This window comes from Aotus nancymaae, unplaced genomic scaffold (assembly GCF_030222135.1).
Source record: "Aotus nancymaae isolate 86718 unplaced genomic scaffold, 86718_ANA_hifiasm-v0.15.2.pri h1tg000095l, whole genome shotgun sequence".
NCBI classification, from domain to species: domain Eukaryota; kingdom Metazoa; phylum Chordata; class Mammalia; order Primates; family Aotidae; genus Aotus; species Aotus nancymaae.
This window is the reverse complement of record NW_026988510.1, coordinates 888,984-910,723: the sequence shown is the minus strand read 5'-3', so window position 1 is coordinate 910,723 and position 21,740 is coordinate 888,984. Positions and strand designations below refer to the sequence as shown.

General features: G+C 49.2%; 2 protein-coding genes across 9 annotated transcripts; one reads left to right on the top strand and one right to left on the bottom strand.

Moving 5' to 3' along the window:
- Window positions 1–1,793: 1,793 nt before the first annotated feature.
- Window positions 1,794–4,762, bottom strand: LOC105726543 (small ribosomal subunit protein eS4, X isoform-like). The gene has a single exon (XM_064369980.1). The coding sequence runs from the start codon at window positions 4,694–4,696 to the stop codon at window positions 3,977–3,979; it is 720 nt and encodes a 239-aa protein (XP_064226050.1). The 5' UTR covers window positions 4,697–4,762; the 3' UTR covers window positions 1,794–3,976.
- A 324-nt stretch (window positions 4,763–5,086) lies between these two features.
- ZNF778 (zinc finger protein 778) lies at window positions 5,087–16,835 on the top strand. 8 transcript variants are annotated; one of them, XM_064369991.1, is made up of 7 exons: window positions 5,087–5,150; window positions 7,405–7,560; window positions 8,036–8,127; window positions 8,967–9,093; window positions 10,527–10,610; window positions 11,455–11,531; window positions 12,629–15,813. In XM_064369991.1, the coding sequence occupies exons 2-7, from the start codon at window positions 7,536–7,538 to the stop codon at window positions 14,498–14,500; spliced, it is 2,277 nt and encodes a 758-aa protein (XP_064226061.1). In that variant the 5' UTR covers window positions 5,087–5,150; window positions 7,405–7,535; the 3' UTR covers window positions 14,501–15,813. The 8 variants fall into 8 exon arrangements, 7 of the variants coding, with proteins under 7 accessions (XP_064226061.1, XP_064226058.1, XP_064226060.1 ...); XM_064369988.1 differs by lacking the exon at window positions 5,087–5,150 and adding an exon at window positions 5,245–5,297; XM_064369990.1 differs by lacking the exon at window positions 5,087–5,150 and adding an exon at window positions 5,347–5,366.
- The last annotated feature ends 4,905 nt before the right edge of the window (window positions 16,836–21,740 follow it).

Sequence of the window (21,740 nt, the reverse complement as noted above, 5' to 3'; positions counted from 1 at the left end):
TTGCTGGATCGCACCTGCACTTGTTGGGTGTTGCCAAATTCTTCCCTGTTCTAGGAGGATGACGTGGCCCAGTAATTCCTGCTTCCTGACATTTGTACCTGTGTGTAGTCCTCTCACGTGTCATACCAGGGTTGGTCTCTATGACCAGCAGAATATGACAGAAGTGACGTTAATGGACTTCCAAAATTAGCTTTAAAATACCATGCATAGGCCAGGCGCAGCGGCTCACACCTGTAATCCCAGCTCTTGGGGAGGCCTAGGCGGGCGGATTACTTGAGTTCAGGAGTGCACGACCATCCTGGCCAACATGGTGAAACCCCATCTCTACTAAAAATACAAAAATTAGCCAGGTCTAGTGCACATGCTTGTAATCTGAGCTACTTGGGAGGCTGAGGCAGGAGAATCGCTTGAACCCAGGAGGCAGAGGTTGCAGTGAGCCAAGATGGCACCACTGCACTCCAGCCTGGGCGACATGCCACCACTGCAACAGAGTGAGACTCCATCTCAAAAAACATGAATAAAAGGGCTGGGCGTGGTGGCGCACGCCTGTAATCCCAGCACTGTGGGAGGCCGAGGCAGACGGATCACCTGAGGTTGGAAGTTTGAGACCAGCCTGACCAACATGGAGAAACCCCATCTCTACTAAAAATATAAAAATATTAGCCGGGATGGTGGTGGGCACCTGTAATCCCAGCTACTCGGGAGGCTGAGGCAGGAGAATCACTTGAACCGGGGAGGTGGAGGTTGCAGTGAGCTAAGATCATGCCACTGCACTACAGCCTGGGCAACAAGAGCAAAACTCGGTCTCATAAATAAAGCAAGCAAGCACATACGGAATCTCAATGGAGTTCAGTTAGTTAAACCAATCTTGAAAAAGGCAGCCAGGTGTGGTGGTCCATGCCTGCAGCCCCAGCTACACAGGAACCTGAGGCAGGAGGATGATGGAGGCCAGGAGTTCAAGGCTATAGTGAGCCATGACTGTGCCATTGCACTCTCTCCAGCATGAGATCTTATCTCTAAAAACAAAAAAAACCATGACACACACACACACACACACACACAAATATTATTTAGCCTTTTTTTTTTTTTTTTAAGGAAATCCTATATAACCTCACATGGAATCCAAACAAGCTGACCTTCTGGAAGCAGAGAGTACAGTGTTGGGTGCCAGAGGCTGGGGTCAGTGGAAGGAATGGGGAGATGCTGGTCAAATGGCACACATAAGTCGAAGGCTGAGTAAGTTCTGGGATGCGATGTACAGCATGGAGACTTTAGTGAATAACACCGTATTGTAGATCTTAACTATCTTCACCACACTCAAAGACGGTGCCTCGGTGAGGGGATGGATGTGTGAGTCTGTGTGATCACGGTGCACGTATCGATGTGTGCAGATGTCGATGCAGCATGTTGCACATCTTTATATGATTCTTTTCCTGTCAGTTATACCTCAGTAGAGCCTGGGGGAGAAATGGTGCTAGAGAAAATGGATATCTATATGCAGAAGAATGGAGCTGGACCCTTACTTTATACCATATGTAAAAATGAATTGAAAATGGATTTAAAACCTAAACGTAAGAGCTAACATATAAAACTCTCAAAAGAAAACAAAGAGGAAAAAGCTTCATGATATTGGAATTGGAAATGATTTCTTGGTTATGAAATCAACCACACAGGCAACTGAAGAAAACTAGTTGAACTGGACTTCATCAGTATTACAAATTTTGTGCATCGAAGGATAATAACGAGTGAAAAGAAAAGCCACAGAATGGGAGGAAATATTTGCAAATCATGTGTTTCATTAAGGATGAATATTCAGTTTATTAAGAACTAAAACTCAATAACAACAAAACCAAATTAATTCAAAAAAGGACTTGTAATAAAGAAGATAAACAGATGGCCAATAAGAACATGAGAAGATGATCAACATAACTAAACATTAGAAAAATGAAAATAAAAGCCACACTGAGATCAGTTACCCCTGTGGTGGTAGCTAGTAGCCGTTTGATCAGAGGTAAGTGCTGGTTGGCTGTGGTACAGCTGGAACCTTGTGCGTGGCTTGTGGGAATGTAAAATGATGCATCAGCTCTGAACAGTGCACTGGCTTGTCAGAAAATTAGAATTCTCATCAGACAGAGCTATTCCTTTCCCATATATATCCAAAAGTGCTGAGAACAAGGATCTAAGATGTATTTGTTCACAATGGTCATAGCACCATTATTTACAATAGCCTGCTGGTGCCACACTCAAATTTTAATATTCAGTTACTTAAAACATATCCCAAGGCCTGGTGCAGTGGCTCACACCTGTAATCCCAGCACTTTGGGAGGCCAAGGTGGGCAGTCCATGAAGTCAGGAGATGGAGACCATCCTGGCCAACATAGTGAAACCCAAGCTCTACTAAAAATACACAAAAAAATTAGCTGGGCGTGGTGGCACATGCCTGTAGTTCCAGCTACTCAGGAGGCTGAGGAAGAATTGCTTGAACCCAGGAGCCGCGATTGCAGTGAGCCGAGATCGTGCCACTGTACTACACCCTGGGTGACGCTGCCAAAACTCCGTCTCAAAAAAAAAAAAAAAAACTAGCCAGGCATAGTGGCAGGTGCCTATATTTCCAGCTACTTGGCAGGCTGAGACAGGAGAATTGCTGGAACCCAGGAGGCAGAGGTTGCAGTGAGCCAAGATCGCACCATTGCACTCCAGCCTAGGCGACAGAGGGAGACTCTGTCTCAAATAAATAGTAAATAAATAAAACACATCCCAAAGAAGCATAGTGTTAAACCATTTAGCATGTGCTTGCTTTGTATACTTGGTGAAATTGTGCCCAATCTCTGCTAGCGATAGATAGGATAAACCCTGGGCTATGAAGACTGCAAGCCCCTGCTGCACTTCAGAGCTCTGTGACTCAGACACCTGGCAGGCTGCTGAGAAACATGATCTGTCAAAGCTCGTGTGCTGCTGCCACCTCCTGGGCACATCTTGTTCCTTAATCAGCCACGAAATCACGTGAACACCTCACACGTGGTTTTGTTTTTCACATGTAGATTACTGATCCGTTTGCAATTTATCCCTGTGAGGTCCAGATTTAATTTCATCATTTCTCAGACGGCTAACCATCTCTCTTAGCACCTTTCACTATAAACTGCATATTTGTCCTACTGGTCTGAAATATGTGTATGAACCAAATTTCCATGTTATGGGGTTGCTTTCTGGTTATTCCACTTGTCTGTTTCCTGTTCATGTGCCAGTACCACACAGTTTTAAGGGCTGTTTTCGTATCTGTAGGGCACGGCGCTTCTGTTTGTCCGCGTCTTCTTCGTTATTAGACATTTGTTCTTCTATGTGAAGTCTATTATCAATATGCCTGGCTCCAAAAAAAAAAAAAAGCCTTTCTGTATTGTTACTGGAATCACATTACATTTCTGAATGAACCTTGGGAGAAAACCTGGTACCAGCAGTGCTATTTTGCAACGTCGTGTTGGTGGTCCTGGTCCCTACAGTACATTAGAAAAATAACAGAAACACGTATTTGAAGGGAAAAATATGAACATTTACAGAAAAAAAAATGCACTGAAAATGCAAAGGAACTGCTGGGCGTGGGGACAGGAGTTCAAGACCAACCTGACCAATATGGGGAAACCCCTCTCTACTAAAAATACAAATCCGGGAGGCGGAGGCCGCAGTGAGCCGAGATCGCGCCGCTGCACTCCAGCCTGGGCGACTGAGCGATTCTCAGTCTAAAAAAAAAGTTAGAAAAAAAGAAAATGCGAAAGAATCAACCGTTAAGAGTTCCTTTTTATCAGACAGATAAAAGGAACTCTTTTTTTTTTTTTTTTTTTTTGCTATTAATCATGCCACATGACTTTTAATTACGCATAAAGATCTAACATATCACCCAGGGACCGTTTCACCCACTGCTCTGTTTGGCCGCCAGTCTTTTGTCTCTCTCTTCAGCAAAGGTGAGGCGGATACCCTTTCCTCAGGGAAGAGAAATCCACGGTTTGTTGCCCTTGCCAATAACAAAAATATTGGAAAGTCGAGTGGCAAAGCTGTTGCCGTGGGCATCTTTCACATGAACCACATCGGAAGATCCAGGGTGCCTCTCTCTGTTGGTAATCACACCAGTTCTTCCCAGGTTAGCACCCCCAGTCACCATACACAGGTTACCAGTGTCAAACTTGATGAAATCAGTGATCTTGCCAGTCTCCAAATCAATCTGAATGGTGTCATTCACCTTGATGAGGGGATCAGGGTAGCGGATGGTGCGAGCATCATGAGTCACCAGATGGGGGATTCCTTTTGTGCCCACAAAGATTTTTCGTACTTTGCACAATTTGTACTTGGCCTCCTCGGGTGTGACACGATGTACAGCAGACCGACCCTTGGTGTCATAGATCAGACGGAAATTCTCTCCCGTCTTGTCAATGCTGATGACATCCAGGAAACCAGCAGGGTAGGTTATATCAGTTCGGACCTTGCCATCAATCTTAATGAACCGCTGCATGCAAATCTTCTTTCCTTCATCTCCTGTCAGGGCACACTTAAGTCTGTTCCTTAGGAAAATGATGAGGGGGAGACACTCTCTCAACTTGTGAGGACCGGTGGATGGACGAGGAGCAAACGCACCGGGCAGTTTATCCAGCATCCAATGCTTTGGAGCTGCCACCCGCTTCAGGTGCTTCTGGGGACCACGAGCCATGGCTGCGTTAGGCAAGGAAAGAGCAGCTCAGACAGATAAAAAGGAACGGGGCCAGCGACTCCCTGTAGCGATGGAGAGGGGACCGAGCACTCCGCACCCGCGGCCTCCCGCCGTGGCCAAATCGCGCGCCGCGCTCGCGACGAGCGCTTCCGGGCTGTGCCCAGCCTCGCGCTCTCGGTCTGTTCCGGCTCCGCAGTGGCGCCCAGAGGCCTGATCCTTACGGCCGCCTGGTCCTCCGGGCCTGTCTCCGCCTCCAGCCCCGTTCCCGAGGCAGCCCCGGGACCCTCCCGCTTCCTCGCGGAAGAAATTACAACTTCCGGGCGCCGGAAGCCAACGGTTCGGCCAGCCGGCAGGAGGCGGAAGTGACGCCAGAGACGCGCCGGCCTGTCTTCCGGCATCGGCTCCGCCTGTCCGTGAGCGGTCCCCGTCCTCGCGGCGCCCGGTCCCGGCGCTGGTGAGTTCCGCGCGTGTCCTGGGGCCGCTCGCGGGGGTCTCGGCCCGGGCGCCCCGGGTAGCGCGTCGCCCCCGGTTCCAGAAGGGAGAGTCGCCGCCGCCGCTCGCGGCGGGTGGACCCGGGCCGCGCCTCCGTTCCGCGGAGCTGGTGAGAGAGGGGACCTCCGCTTCCTTCGCTATGAAGAGGGCGTGTTTCTGTGAGAATTTGGCTTTGACGGTTCGTGTTTGATTCTGGCACATCGTGTTGGGATCGAAGCATCAGGTGGATTCCCGGTGTCCGGGGCCGCCGCTCCCTGTGCCCGTTCGCCTGCGGGGACCGCGGCCTTTGCGCGCGACAGCGGCGGGAGCGCGGCGCCGCCTCGGGGAGGAGGGACGCGGCCGCTCCCCCGCTGCTCCCGGGGCCCTCGAACCCGCTGTGCACGGCGTGCGCGGCTGACCGTGTTCGTTCTCACGTTTTGCTGCAGAGAAATCCGAATCTAAAGGCTGAGCGTCCGCCGCAGGGAGCATCCTGCGGTCGTGTTACTCGTTTTTAGCATTGGGCCGTGTTTTCTGTGTCTCCGGTGAATGAGCCTTCTGTGGACCAGTATTTGAGCATAATTAAGTTGAAAATAAACTGCGCACGTGATACTTAGCCTTTAAATACTTGGTGAAGCATCTCAAAGACAAAAACGTTGTCCTGCTAGACCCTAGTATTTCTCCTAAGAAAATTAAAAATGGCACAATCATCCGCTGCCTACTCTGTGTAATGCCCAGAATTCTCAGTGTGGCTCCAACGTTACGCTGTTGGGTATTTGGGGACTAAGAGCCATTCGAGGTTTCCACATTCCCACCGTTAATGTCTTAGCGTCTTTTCACCTAGAACCGTTCCTGTCATTTCTCTAGCGTGTTGCCTTTGGTATTGTTTTCTCTCGATATGTTTAAATGGCCCTCCATTTCTTGCTGCTTCCCATGAACCAGTAGTTGAATTCAGAGGAGAGGTTGGCAGAGGGCGGACAGTGAGTACCTTATGCTTTGGGGGCCACGAGGTCTCAGATTACTGAGTCGCTTCCTGTCCCATCCTTCTCTAGCTGTTAGCTGCTCGTCTCTGCTCTGTACTGGTGGCAAGCCATAGCCCATTTCTCAGAAGGTCACCGGCCAGCTGCAGAGATGGCCGTTTAGAGGTTGTAGGTTTACTCTAAAGCCCCAGAGAGCTGTGCTCTAAATCTCATCCGTGCCTGCCAGAGGCTTCCAGCGGAACCTGTGTACCATGGACACTGTGTCACTGGGTCTGCTGCCTCATCTCCACCGAGTGCCTGAGAAGCTTGTCCTGCACCTGAGCTGCACGGACCCACACTTGGCACTGGCAGCCTTCTAGGCAACTGTATGCAGCATTGAAGCCGTTATATACGCTGCCTCTAAAATTAAAAGATCTGCAAAATGTCATGATTCTTTTTTGGTTATAGGTTTTATGAGGCTGTAACTTGGGGGTGCATATTGGAGGGGATGTCTTTATGTAATCCAGGCTCCTGAACTCACAGAAACTGGCCCCTGAATCCCAAGCCCTCTACTCTTTATGTTTCGTATGAAGATAACTAAAACGTGTTGGTTTCCTGTTCACTGTATCCAGCCAGCATGATGTCATCATAGCGTATAAGGGCAGCCTGAAAGGCGGGTCCTCTGGGGATGGTAAGGCACAGAACGGAATTTTACCTCCCTTTTTGAAACAAGGAAGGGAGCTGTGCGGGCGGCACCAAATTGAACACATGTGGGCCTTTCCCCCGTCTCAGACACCCGGTAGTAAGTACAGTGTATACTAAGAGAATGGACGTATTTTCCTGACCTGTGAAGCGTTACACTGTTTTAGTCACCTCGTCAGTAGAAGAAGAAAGCACGGCCCTAGGCTTGCTTCTGTCCCGCTGGGGAGTGATCACAGGCTCAGGAGTACAAACCGACCAGGAGGTTGAACCTGTACCGGCCGGCCGTCTTGCTTTACCACCTCCTGAGTGGATGAAGTGGGACGAACTCCTGTTTTCCGAGTCCAGGGTATTTTAGGTATAAACCCAAGTGAAATTCGTGAATGGCTGTTCTGATAATTAAATAAGGCTTCTGGTGTGTCTTCTGACCCATACACTGCTCTTGAGTAGATGATACGGGTATTACTAGTCCTCAAGAGAGTCACCGGGGTACAGTGGCTTTCACACGTATCATCCGCAGAGACAAGCTAAGGCATGAGGTTTGTTAACTGGGAAGTAATGCTTCTTCGTTGTGGTTGGTAGGAAATCGAGATCCAGCCGTCTCTGCATCAGGAGGGAAGTAGACTGCGCCATCCACAGAGGTTCGCAAGCCGCCCTGCAGCAGCCTTGGCCTCAGGAACGGAGCCTTCAGACGTTCCCATCAGCCTCCCAGGATGGCAGCCCCTGACCTGGCCCACAGTGAGTCCTGGTGTTGCTCTTTCTCCGATGCTTTGCTCTAGGTCCTGATACACAGTGTGAGTCCCACGGACGGGCCTCAGTAGTCACGCTCCAGGTTCCTGTCGTAGCCGCTGGAGTGAGCCAGAGAGCGCGGGCTTGTTGGTCAGCCCCGGGTGTGTGTGCTGTGGAAAGCGGTGATGCATAAACTCCTTCATGAGTTTTCTTGTCGTGGGCACGTGAAGAGTCACGTTCTAAGGGGTTTGCGTTTCCGTATCTGCAAGAGGAGAATTGCCATTTCCCGATGGGCAGCGTAGCTCACAAACCTTTTGTGTCACTGGGCGACACAGACCACCCTGGCACTATGTGGCTGTGTGTGTGTATTTTCCTGAGTGTGCAGGACCACATGGGAATTTCCTGCCAAGATGGAATGACTTCTGGGTACGAAACGTCTAAATTAGGGTCAGCTGTGGACTCGCGTGCCTTCTTTCTTTTTTAGGAGGTCGTGTTTCTAAGGACTTAGTCTGCCTTCGTGAAGAACAGACCCAGGCAGCAGGGATGTTGGCTGGCTGGCTGATAGATTCTTATCAGGTATGCCAAAACCGTATGTTTCTAAAAATAACATACTGGTATTCATCAGATTGACACATTTCTGTCTGGACAGACTTGCCTCCACTGCTTCTTAAAGCAAATAAAGCCTCACTCAAGGACTGAGTCCCTAGCTGAATCACCCCAGGAGCAGAGCTTAGCTGGTCAGGTGTTACTGTGAAAATCCTCCCAGTACTTCAGCGTTAGCTCGGCTCACGGCAACCTCTGCCTCTTGGGTTCACGATTCCCCTGCCTCAGCTTCCTGAGTAGCTGGGATTACAGGCGTCCACCACCACGCCCAGCTAATTTTTTTTATTTTTAGTAGAGACGGGGTTTTACCATGTTGGCCACGCTGGTCTCGAACTCCTGACCTTCAGTGATCCACCCACCTTGGCCTCCCAAAGTGCGGGGATTACAGGCGAGAGTCACTGTGCCTGGCTTCAATGTTACTTATTATTTTGACCCTGTGGCACCGAATGCGTGGTTCTTACTTTGCTGCTGCTCTGACACATGGTAAGGAGAGAGTGTCCTCTCTGGGAACTTATTTCCACATCACGACTTATCACTTGCTTGTACTGTGCTGAGGAGAGGGACGTAAGGCGAGACGGGCGCCCTGTGGGGTTGTGGTGAGAAAAGTGCAAATAGAGGGGCCTTTCCAGCCATGTGATGGGGGAGACCGACATCGCGTGTGTGGACAGAGAAGGGCTCCCAGGACCGTTGGGCCATGGGGTAGACAGTGGGAGGCCTCACGGTCCCATGGAGGCCTAGGGCCCCACTTCCTCATTCTCCAGGGAACACTGATGACAGGTCGAGCGCTCTGACTGTCATGTGTGATGATTTAGGACTCGGTGACCTTTGACGACGTGGCTGTGGACTTCACCCAGGAGGAATGGACTTTACTGGACCCATCTCAGAGAGACCTCTACAGGGATGTGATGCTGGAAAACTATGAAAACCTGGCCTCAGTAGGTGAGGCGGCCTCCATCCTTTGCAGCTTCTGTAGCACCGATACGTGTTTCTCCTTACCGTGCTCCAGGGGTGGTAGTTTCCAGAATGTGGCCCTAGGGTCAGGACTGTCACATCACTCATCTAGAAATGTGTATTATCAGACTGCAGTGTGGCACGCTGGATCACAGTGTCTGCTGGGGGGGTGCCTGTCATCTCTGCTTAACAAGCCCTCCAGATGAAGCCGATTCACTGTACCACTGAGAACCACTGGGTAGTAGTTTCCCAACTGTATGAAAATCTCTGTGCTTACATTATTTCCTATTTCAGTAGGAGTCTTAGCGGTTTTTACATGTGCATTGAAGCCTGAATGTGGTTCCAGTGCTCAGAGATAACCAGTGTTTTTGAGGCACACAAGGATGGGGTATTTGCACTTTGAGCTCTTTCACGACAGTTTCACTGCTTTCTTTAATAATGTAGTTCTTGGCCAGGTGCAGTGGCTCATGCCTATAATCCCAGCACTTTGGGAGGCAAAGGTGGATGGATCACCTGAGGTCAGGAGTTCGAGACCAGCCTGACCAACATGGAGAAACCCCGTCTCTACTAAAAATACAAAGTTAGGCCAGGCGTGATGGCTCACGCCTGTAATCCCAGCACTTTGGGAGGCCGAGGCGGGTGGATCACGAGGTCAAGAGATCGAGACCATCCTGGTCAACATGGTGAAACCTCGTCTCTACTAAAAATACAAAAATTAGCTGAGCATGGTGGCACGTGCCTGTAGTCCCAGCTACTCGGGAGGCTGAGGCAGGAGAATTGCCTGAACCCAGGAGGCGGAGGTTGCGGTGAGCCGAGATCGCGCTATTGCACTCCAGCCTGGGTAACAAGAGCGAATCTCTGTCTCAAAAAAAAATACAAAGTTAGGCAGGTGTGGTAGCACGCGCAGGTAATCCCAGCTACTCGGAGGCTGAGACAGGAGAACCCAGGAGGCGGAAGTTGTGGTGAGCCAAGATCACACAGTTGCACTCCATCCTGGGCAAAGAGAGGGAAACTTTGTCTCAAAAAAAAAAGAAACGGTGGCTCACGCCTGTAATCCCTGCTCTTTGGGAGGCCGAGACAGGCGGATCACGAGGTCAAGAGATCGAGACACCATCCTGGCCAACATGGTGAAACCCTGTCTCTACTAAAAATACAAAAAAATTAGCTGGGCGTGGTGGCGTGCGCCTGTGGTCCCAGCTACTCGGGAGGCTGAGACACGAGAATTGCTTGAACCAGGGAGGCGGAGGTTGCAGTGAGCCAAGGTCGCGCCACTGCACTCCAGCCTGGTGCCTGGTGACGGAGTGAGACTCTGTCTCAAAAAAAAAAAAAAAAGAAAAAGAAAGAAATGTAGTTATTTCATGTGTAGGTTTGTCATCTCTTGCCTGAATCTCTTCCACTGATGTCTCTTTCCCTGTGTACAGGACATCACCTGTTTAAACCCCGTGTGATCTGTTGGCTGGAGGAGGAAGGGCAGTTGAGGGCAGGGCAGAGAGGAGTTCTCCAAGGTGAGTGAGTGTGAAGAGCATCCCTGGTTGATGTCAAGTTTGGTGGGTGTGGAAGGTTCCTGAGTGTATGTTTTAAGATGCATTCTGGCACAGAACGTGAGGCCATCGGACTCACAAGTTTTGGGGTATCCTGAGCTTCCCATATTTCCTTGGTTTCCATCTGATCTGGACTTCCCTGTGATCTCATTAAAAACCTGCTCGTTTGTTCTTTGAGTTTGTGTGTTTTTTGTGTTTTGTTTGTTTGTTTGGTTTTGGTTTTGAGGCGGAGTCTCGCTATGTCACCAGCCTGGAGTGCAGTGGTGTGATCTCAGCTCACTGCAGCCTCCACCTCCCGGGTTCCAGCAATTATCCTGCCTCAGCCTCCCGAGTAGCTGGAATTAGAGGCACGTGCCACCACACCAGCTAATTTTTTGTTTTTAGTAGAGATGGGATTTCACCATGTTGATCAAGCTGGTCTCAAACTCCTGACCTCAAGTGATCCGCCCGCCTTGGCCTCCCAAAGTGCTGGGATTACACGCCTGAGCCACCACATCCGACCAACTTTGTGTTTTTAATATATGCTGTTTGTCCAGATTTTTCTTGCTTTCTTTCATTGATAATACTGTTTCTGTTTACCATCACATTAATTTTTTTATAGACCAAATTTATTTTAAAATCTTCTAAAGTATGACTCCCAGTTCCTATATTCCAACTTTTACACATAGCCACACTCCTCAAATCTATCTTTGCTTTTTTTTTTTGCTGTTTTATATGAAAACAAATAACGATGAGTTTGATCATTTTTAGGTCAATTAACCTCCCATTTTGTTCTGCAAACCCTTACTTTTTTTCTTTTATGCTTCAGAATGGCGACTTAAAAGCAAAGGGTCAGCACTTCAGCAGGACAGAGCTTGGTTCAGAGCATCAGATGAGACACAAACGGTAAGATGAACAAGAGAGATGCTTTTATATATCACACTCATAAAAGATTGTGAATTCCACTATAGAAAATGAGCAAAATTGGCTGGGCAGAGTGGCTCACGCCTGTAATCCCAGCACTTTGGGAGGCTGAGGCAGGCAAGCCACCTGAGGTCAGGAGTTTGAGACCAACTTGACCAACATGGTGAAACCTCATCTCTAGTAAAAATATAAAATTAGTTGGGCATGGTGGTACATGCCTATAATCCCAGCTACTGGGAGGCTGAGGCAGGAGAATCACTTTAACCTGGGAGGTGGAGGTTGCGGTAGCAAAGATTGTGCCATCGCACTCCAGTCTAGGCAACAAGAGTGAAACTCCATCTCAAAAGAAAAAATAAAAAGAAAGGAAAAGAAAATGAGCAAAATTGAGAGACTTTAGAGAAGCAGCATTCACTTAGGTGGGGGCTGTCTGCAGAGAACACTCTGAATGTGAGGAATTTGGAAGGAGCTAATCCTGTCTTGGAACTTGGTGCTGGCGGGCACGGTGCCTCATGCCTGTAATCCCAGCACTTTGGGAGGCCGAGGTGGGCAGACTGCCTGAGCTCAGGAGTTCAAAACCAGCCTGGGCAACCTGGTAAAACCCCATCTCAACTGAAAATACAAAAGAAAATTTCTGTGCCAGAATGCGCCTGAAATCCCAACTACTTGGGAGGCTGAGGCACAAGAATTGCTCCAACCTGAGAGGCAGACGTTGTGGTGAGCTGAGATCACGCCACTGCACTCCAGCCTGGGTGACAGAGTGAGACTGTCTCAACACAAAGAAACTTGGTGGTTCAGAGTTTCTTCAGACACACATCAGCACACACGTAACGAGGTACTGAGATTGCAGAGGCTGTTTGGTGAGCACCGACAGGAGTCTTTTCAAAGTTAGAGCAGATGGCACAGGATTCTCGCCGTCGGGCACGTCATTCGACTTGAAAGACATGTACAGGGCAGGAGCTGCATGTGTGTCGTGGAAATGGCAAAAATCGTAGTCATCACCATCATACTTCTGTCTTCAACTGGGTGAGATCTTTGAATAAGCCTCAGCAGTCCTCTGATGATCACTCATTCTTTACCAGCAGGCAAGAAGTCACAATGGAGGGCGGCTCTGCGACCGGATGCAGTGTGGAGAGGCTGTCAGTGAGCACTCAGACCTCAGCTCGCATGTGAGGACTCAAAATACAGGATGCAGTTGTGTCTCTAACCATTATGGAAAAGGCTTTTTAATTTCACACAAGAAAACCTTGTGCAAAGTTGGAGGGCAGTTTTCTGTGTTGAATCAGTGTGGAAAAGCCTTTAGCCCTACTCCAAATGTTGTTTACCAGCAAACATGCACTTGGGACAGATCTTTTGACTACAGCAACTGTGGGAAAGCATTCCTTAACCAGACTTACCTTCAGGGTCGTGTGAGAACTCACAACGGAGAAGGAACATGTAAATGGAAGCAGTGTGGGAAGGCTCTCGCTCACTCCCCAGGCTGTGCCACACCTGTTGAAATGCATGCTGTGAGGAATCCTCACGTATGCAGGGAATGTGGGAAGGCCTTTAGGTACACTGCATACCTTACTAGTCACATGCGAATCCACGCTGGTGAGAAGCCCTGTGAGTTTAAAGAACGTGGAAAATCCTCCCCTGTTGCCTCAAGCCTAACTCAACACGTAAGTATCCATGCTGCAGAGAAGCCCTGTGAATGTAAAGAATGTGAAAGAGCCATCACAGGCTGCTCAGGTCTTTCTCAGCACGTCCGAACACACACTGGAGAGAAGCCCTACGAACGTAAGGACTGTGGGAAAGCCTACAGTAGGTTTTATCTACCGAGTGAACATTTAAAAACTCACATGAGGGAGAAGCCCTTTGCATGTGTGGTTTGCGGAAAGTATTTTAGAAATTCCTCATGCCTTAATAATCACCTTCGAATTCACACTGGAATAAAACCCTACGCGTGCAGCTACTGTGGGAAGGCCTTCACTGTGCGCTGTGGCCTTACTAGACACGTACGAACACACACGGGCGAGAAGCCATACCTGTGTAAGGACTGTGGGAAAGCCTTCTGTACGTCCTCGGGCCTTACTGAACATGTCAGGACTCACACTGGAGAGAAACCCTATGAATGTAAAGATTGTGGGAAATCCTTCACTGTTTCTTCAAGCCTGACTGAACATGTGAGAATCCATACTGGAGAGAAACCCTATGAATGTAAGCAGTGTGGCAAAGCCTTCACGGGGCGCTCGGGCCTTACGAAACACGAGCGGACACACACCGGGGAGAAGCCCTACGAATGTAAGGACTGTGGGAAAGCCTACAACAGAGTTTATCTACTGAATGAACATAGGAAAACTCACACAGAGGAGAAGCCCTTTATATGTATGATATGCAGGAAGTCCTTTAGAAATTCCTCATGCCTGAATAAGCACATTCAGATTCACACTGGAATAAAACCTTACGAATGTAGGGACTGTGGGAAAACCTTCACCGTTTCTTCAAGCCTGACTGAACACGTGCGAACTCACACTGGAGAGAAGCCTTATGAGTGTGAAACGTGCGGAAAGGCCTTCACCACGTCCTCACACCTCATCGTGCACGTGAGAACCCACACTGGAGAGAAACCCTACATATGTAAGGAGTGTGGAAAAGCCTTTGCTTCCTCCTCACACCTCATTGAACACAGAAGGACTCACACAGGAGAGAAACCTTACCTATGTAACGAATGTGGGAAGGCCTTCCGCGCCTCCTCTCACCTGCGTAAACATGGGAGAATTCACACAGGGCAGAAACCCTATAAATGTAAGGACTGTGGGAAAGCATATAATCGGTTTTATCTCCTAAAAGAACATTTAAAAAGTTACACTGAAGCACAGCTTTTTGTATGTAAGGACTGTGGAAAGTCCTTTAAGAATTCCTCATGCCTTAACCATCACACTCAAATTCACACTGATGAGAAACCTTACTGATATAAGCAACGTGGGGAAGCCCTCAGTTATACTCGCTTACGCTGAAGACGTGAAAGATGTCTTGCTCCCCGGTGCCCATGACCTGAGGAACGTGGCCAGGCTGTCAGCATCTGATCACAGCCTGGCATGCAGGAAGGCACCCGGAGCCCTAGAACATCAGGACAGAGGAAGCCCTAGTGTTCTCTTGGGTCTTGCAAAATACGGCCGGTATCCAGTGGAGAGGACCCTGCTGATGTGTGATAGGTGCGGTGTTGCTTTGAGGTTCTGCACGGTGCTGTGACGATCCCTTGTGATGAAACACTGGAGAAAACCTTAGGAAGGTGAGGATCGTTGTGAGGTCGTTTTCACATGACATCGTTCCTCAGCCTTTAGTAAACGCGGGGATTGACACTTGAAGTATTGTAAATGTACAGAAGATAGGAATTGCTTCACTGTGTCCTGAAACCTTGTAGGCTAACAGAGGCGTGTCTTTCCAGGGGTTCTGTAGATGTATTGTGAACCTTTATGATGCTGCACTGATCCTTCTTGGAGTGATGACTCTGTTCCAGTAGAAATTCTCCTGTCTGGTTATTGCACTGTCTGAGTTTCAGCCTGGCCAAGAGTGGGTCTTGAGGATTCAGATGTCATCCTGTGTTAGCCATGTGGGCTCTGGTTGCCTAGTCGTGCTCTTAGGCATGACTCCACCTATAGGGTCCCACACTGGCCAAGGTGGGGCATTACACAGCTCCACATTTCATGAAAATGCCCTCGTTCTTCTCCCATACCTGATCCCTTCAGATAAAACACCAGGTGCAAGGAGGGGCAGAGTGGAGAGGGGCAAGGTCAGAGGCCAGCACCATGAGCTGCCCCTGTTTCATGGCTGTGGAGGGAGAGCCAGCACCCCACATGCGGGGATGTTGGAATTCTTGTACCTCAGGCAGTGCAGGAGGGTGAGAGCCCTGAGTGTCCCCGTTGACCTCCAGATCCTCTCCACAGTGCGCAGAGCAGTCCTGGCAGCTGCTGCGATCTGGCCCTTCTTGGAGGGAGCTGTTTGTGTGTGTGCTGCCCCTTTGCATGCCGTGAAAACAGACCGGGGACACTGCTGGTCCTGGTGTCCATGGCACTTGGCAGCATCACCAGCACTTCCTGGATGAGGCCTTAAACTCGCAGCAGAGCCAGGTTTCTGTGTGAGTGCCTCGAATGTGTGTCCCCTGGCTGCAGCCTTTATGGCCATCGGGGCTGCAGCTGCTTGGTGACTGTGTGGTGTTAAATCCCCACGGTATAAAGGTAATCTACAAGGTGAACAATAAATCCTAGATGGAGACACCTGTGCACCTTTGCGTTACGTGTTTGTCGTGGAGAGGAGTGGGTTGTGCAGTGTTTCCCTTGTGGGATTGAGTGTGGCTGTTGAGCCTATCTGTTGCCACCTTTAATTGTTGGCAGCGACACCAGAGGTCATCAGATGAGTGTGAACCACCTTGGGCTGTGGCGGCTCCTGGTCGGGCCTCAGATGCCATCCTCATTGGCTGAAAACTCACAATTGCCTGAGTCCAGAGCTTGTGAGTCTCAGGTGACGCCCGTCCTGGGGCTTGGACTTATGGTGACAGCATCCTGAGCAGGCGGCAGCACAGACACCGCCCTGCCTGACATGCTCCCTGCTGGTGGAGACATCACCCCAGCCCCAGATCTCATTATTAAGACGACTCCTAGCCAGGCGCGATGGCTCACGCCTGTAATCCCAGCACTTTGGGAGGCCGAGACAGGCAGATCACGAGGTCAAGAGATCGAGACCATCCTGGCCAACATGGTGAAACCCCATTTCTACTAAAAAAGTACAAAAAAAAAAATTAGCTGGGCGTGGTGGTGTGTGCCTGTAGTCCCAACTGCTCGGGAGGCTGAGGCAGGAGAATTGCTTGAAACCGGAAAACGGAAGTTGCAGTCAGCCGGGATCGTGCCACTGCACTCCAGCCTGGTGATAGAGCAAGACTCCGTCTCAAAAAAAAAAAAAAAGACTTCCCCTCCCTTCACAGGAGGTGACTTCACCCGCTTCTCCAGAGCCCCTCAGAAGCGATGCCCATGGACCGGTGCCCCTAGGCACAGATTTGATATTTGAGATTCTGTGAGGAGCCTGAGCTTGCTGTCAGCCAGCCTGTGATCCTGCTGTAATCTCAGCCAAAACCCGCAGCCCCTCACGCCATGCCCGTAGGAGAATCTGGTAGTGTCTGTGGAATCTTGGTAGCTGATAACACATGTTTTTGTTTCCCCAGGACCCACCTCCGGTCAGTCAGGCGCTCACCCTCCTGGGAGACCACTGTCTCCCAGCGCCTCCTCTCCCCTGCAGCTTCCGGCGTCACCTCCTTACTCCCTAGGCCCAGCTTCACACAGAGCCTCTTCTTTACATGGCCTCGCTTTTCACTTCATGCCCGCCCGTAGCAGACCTGCCATCCTGACCACTGTCGGGCTCACCCCTTGTCACCTTTACCACTGCTCGAGGACATTATCACTGAACTCCCGACATCTCAAAGTGATTGTCTTGAGTCATAGCACATGCTGGGATGTGGATGTGATTGGTATGTCGTCACCGAGTCTCATGTTGAAATTTCACCCTCAGTGTGGCAGTGCTGTGAGGTGGGCCTGGTGCGGGCTTGGGGGCACCCCTCCTGGATGGCTGGGTGCCATCAGTTCTTGCTCTGTCAGGACTGGATTGGTTGGTGGGGGTGCGTTAGTTGCCGTGAGTCTGGTTGTGATAAAGCCGAGCTGTCCCTTGGGTTTGGCTGACTGCCCTTGACCTTCTTTGCGCTGTCTGACAGGGCAACAGAAGTCCTCGTCAGCAGCAGGTTGGGGGCCCCTTGTGCAGCCTGCAGAACCATAAGCCAAATCAAGTCTCTTGATCAGTTACCCAGCCTCAGATCCATAGCAGCGCGAACCAGACTGACGCCGTGCATCGTGGAAAAGTGGGTGATAGGCAGGACTGCTCCCGCAGAGACCCACGTTTCTCCTTCTTACTCTCAGAACGTGTCCATGCCATTAGGGCAACGTATTCCCTCCCGTGTGAGCATCACCATCGACCCCTGAGTGTTCCTTGGCGTCGGGTAAAACATTAAAGGACCTGTTGTATTGTGTCGTGTTTTTTGTCTATTAGGATGCTTTTCATCCTGGGGTCTGCTGTGGGGGCTAGACCGTCCCTCGGGGATGGTAATTCCTAAAGATGGTGACCAGCTTGCTGGGAACGCTCACTTCAGATGCAAATCCACCACCGCTCCCTTTCTTCAGCTGACGCCCAAGCCTGTATCCCTCCTCCCCGAAGTGCCCTTGGCCTGCTGGAAGTATGCAGCTAGCCAGCCCCAGACTTCATCCTGCCATGCCCTGCCTTCCCTGGGGAAACCCAGTAAAAGGCTGTGGGCTCTGCCTCCCTGCCTCCTTCTGCCTTCTGCCCAGCTCTGCCACTCCCCTTGGGCCCTGCCTGGACTGATGTGCCCCTTCTTTTGACACCATGAGTGATAAACTTTCCATGTCAGGAACCTGTGTGTATTCACTTACTCACCCTTACGCATTCCCATCTAGGCCCTCAGCCATGTTTCTCTCCCCACAGGTCTTTCTACCCAAGCACCTGCCCCATGAGAGGAGCTTACCAACCCCGGGGGAGTCTGGGACTATCTGGCAGTAACAGCTGCCATGTGGGCTCCTGGGCAGTTTTATTCCTTCTCTCTACTTCTCATCCTTATGAGGGAGTGACATTGTTTCCAACGTGGCTGTGAAACAGCACCTCCCTGGGGTGTGCCTTTGCATTTCTCTTGATTACCGATAGTATGAACGTGCTTTGTGCTGGTTATTTTCCTCTTTGGATGAAATACCTGGCTTTGTTTTTTCCTGATTTGTCTGCTGTTTGTTCTTTTTTAGAAATAGCAAGGCTGCTCTGAGGTGAGTCACCACTTGTGGCTTCTAAGATCATAGAGGTTTCCACTTTACATGTTTTCACTTTTGTGATGGTGTTTTAAGGAAAAAGATGTCTTCATTTTGGCATACTCAAATTTATACAGCTTTTATCTTTATAGAAACTTTATTTCACTTTAAGGCCTTAAGTATGCTGTAGTATTTTGGCTTCCGCAAAATTTGTTTTTTTTTTGAGACACAGTCCCACTCTGTTGCCCAGGCATGACCTCAGCTCACTGCAACCTTCATCTCCTGGGTTCAAGCGATTCTCTGCCTCAGCCTCCCGAGTAGCTGGGATTACAGGCACCTGCCACCACACCAGCTAATTTTTGTATTTTTAGTAGAGATGGGGTTTCATCATGTTGGCCAGACTGGTCTGAAACTCCTGACCTCAAGTGACCCACCCACCTCAGCCTCCCAAAGTGCTGGGATTACAGGCGTGAGCCACCACACCTGGCCTTGGCTTCCACAATGTTTTATCCCAGGTAGCTATGCTTAATCCTTCTGGAGTTGAGTTTTGTTGATGATATCTGTAGAGGTCTAATTTCATTTTTCCCGCTATGGACATAAAATTTTTGCAAGACCTCTGTTTTTTTCTTTCTTTCTTTCCTTTGTTCTTGTTACCCAGGCTGGAGTGCCTGGCACAATCTCCACTCACCGCAACCTCCACCTCCTGGGTTCAAGCAATTCTCCTGCCTCAGCCTCCCGAGTAGCTGGGATTATAGCATGTGCCACCACACCTGGGTAATTTGTATTTTTAGGAGAGAGGGGTCTCTCCGTTTTTGTCAGACTGGTCTCGATCTCCTGACCTCAGGTGATCTACCCACCTCGGCCTCCCAAACTGCTGGGATTACAGGCATGAGCCACCACACCCAGCCAAGACCTCTGTTTTTTTTGATGAAGGAAAGAGGTTTATTTGGCTCACAATTCTGAAGGCCAGGAGGTCCCAGAAGCATGGCACCAGCATCCGCTAGACTTCAGATGGGGGCCTCATGCCGACTTCTGTTTTCACATAACCAGTAGGAAACAGATATCCTAACACTGGTGAAACAGACAATTTTAAAGTTTGGTTTTTTCCATTCAGTTGCCCTGGCCTCCAGGCAGTCCTGCAGCTGCAGAAACATCATAGGCCTTCAGAGCTGGCCTGTGAGGCTGACTACTGTGCAGGTGGACAAGCCCCGCTCCTAGAAGAGATGTGAGCAGCACTGCACAGCCTTCGAGAAGGGAATTCACATTGAAAGCACAACCCACACAACGTCCATTAAAACTTGCTGGCCAAACCTAACTAGGTCACTCGCCTGATTAACAGATATCTCCATTACCCATGGGATTGAAAGAGCCAGAGTGTCATAATGTAAAATTCAGAAGTGTCCATGATCTTAAGTTACTCAGCATATGAGCAGCAGCCTTAGGTAGCAGTGCGATGATATGAAACAGCTGACATTCGTGACCTCGGAATCCTAGAAGAAAAGGAGAAAATGGGGTGTAGTCAAACCACTTGACAAAATATTGATGAAAAACCCCTCATGTTCTGAGTAAGATATAAACTTACAGTTTCAAGAGGTTCAGTGAGCGCCAAACATGATAGACCGAAAGAAAACCAACCCAAACCTACCATAATGAAACTGGTGAAGGCTACAGAGAGAGTCCTAAAAGGAGACTGAGAAGGCGGACACAGTGCTTCTAGAATAGTTGAGTGGATCAGGTTTCTCCTCTGAAGCCAGAAAGGCCAACAGGAAGTGTAGGAACATTTTTAAGTTCTGAAAGAAAAAATGCCAACCCAGAATACTGTATCCAGCAAAAATGTCCTTTAGGGACAATATGATACAAAGAATAATTGCCTGAAGACTTGGTTTAAATAAATGGTTACAGACGACTCTTAAAGAAGGAAACCTGGAACAAAGGAAAAGCAATAGAAATGCCAAATATCTGAGTAAATAGAGTATTCCACTCTGGAGTTCTTTAAAATACGCAGGACTGCAAAACCAAAAATCATCACGTGGGGCTTCCATTTATGTATATTTAATACATAAGACAGCTGCAGCGTCAAGGTGTGGGTAACGTGGCTGAATGGTGTGGATGCGCATGCTCCATTTCCGTGGCAAAATATCCCAGAAAGACTGGAAAAGCTAAGTATGTGTATTTTAATTACTAAAGAAGTGTACAGCTGGGTGTGGTGGCTCTCGCCTGTAATCCCAACACTTTGGGAGAGTGAGGTGAGTGGCTCACTTGAGATCAGGAGTTCAAGACCAGTCTGGCCAACATGGTGAAAATTAGCCAGGCATAGTGGTGGGCGCCTGTAATCCCAGCTATGTGGGAGGCGGAGGCAGAGGTTGCAGTGAGCTGAGATTGCACCATTACACTCCAGCCCAGGCAACAGCGAGACTCCATCTCAAAAAAAAAAAAAAAGTAGCTGGGCACGGTGGCGCACACCTGTAATCCAAGCACTTTGGAGGCCAAGGCGGGCGGATCACCTGAGGTCGGGAGTTCAAGACCAGCCTGACCAACATGGTGAAACCCCATCTTAAAAAAAAAAAAAAAGGCCAGACATGATGGCTACACCTGTAATCCCAGCACTTTGGGAGGCCGAGGCAGGTACATCACAAGGTCAGGAGTTCCAGACCATCCTGACCAACATGGTGAAGCCCCATCTCTACTAAAAATACAAAAATTAGTTGGGCGTGGTGGCTCGTGCCTGTAGTCCCAACTATTTGGGAGGCTGAGGCAGGAGAATCACCTGAGCCCAGGAGGTGGAGGTTGCAATGAGCCAAGATCATGCCACTGCACACCAGCCTGGGCAACAGCAAGAGTCTGTCTCAAAGAAAAAATGCACATGAGCTGCACATGCTCATTTAAAGATAGGACAGATAAAAAGTAGGACCCATCAATATGTCACCTACAAGACACTCACTTCAAATACAATGATGTAAGTAAGTTGACAGTGAAGGAATGGAAGAGTGTATACTGTGGAAACAGTCAGTGAAAACGTGGAGGAGAGGAGTATTTTATAGGGGGGCCCTCAGCCTATTCCCATATAAATAATGAAGAAGAAAACAACTAGAAATATAACTATAATAGTTATTAGTTATTCACATGCGATCTTAGTTACTCACATGCGATCTTAGTTATTCACAGGCGATCTTAGTTATTCACAGGCGATCTTAGTTATTCACAGGCGATCTTAGTTATTCACAGGCGATCTTAGTTACTCACATGCGATCTTAGTTATTCACAGGCGATCTTAGTTACTCACAGGCGATCTTAGTTACTCACATGTGATCTTAATTCCTTTACTAACGCCTCTCAGGTCGGAAGTGTGAACCTGGGG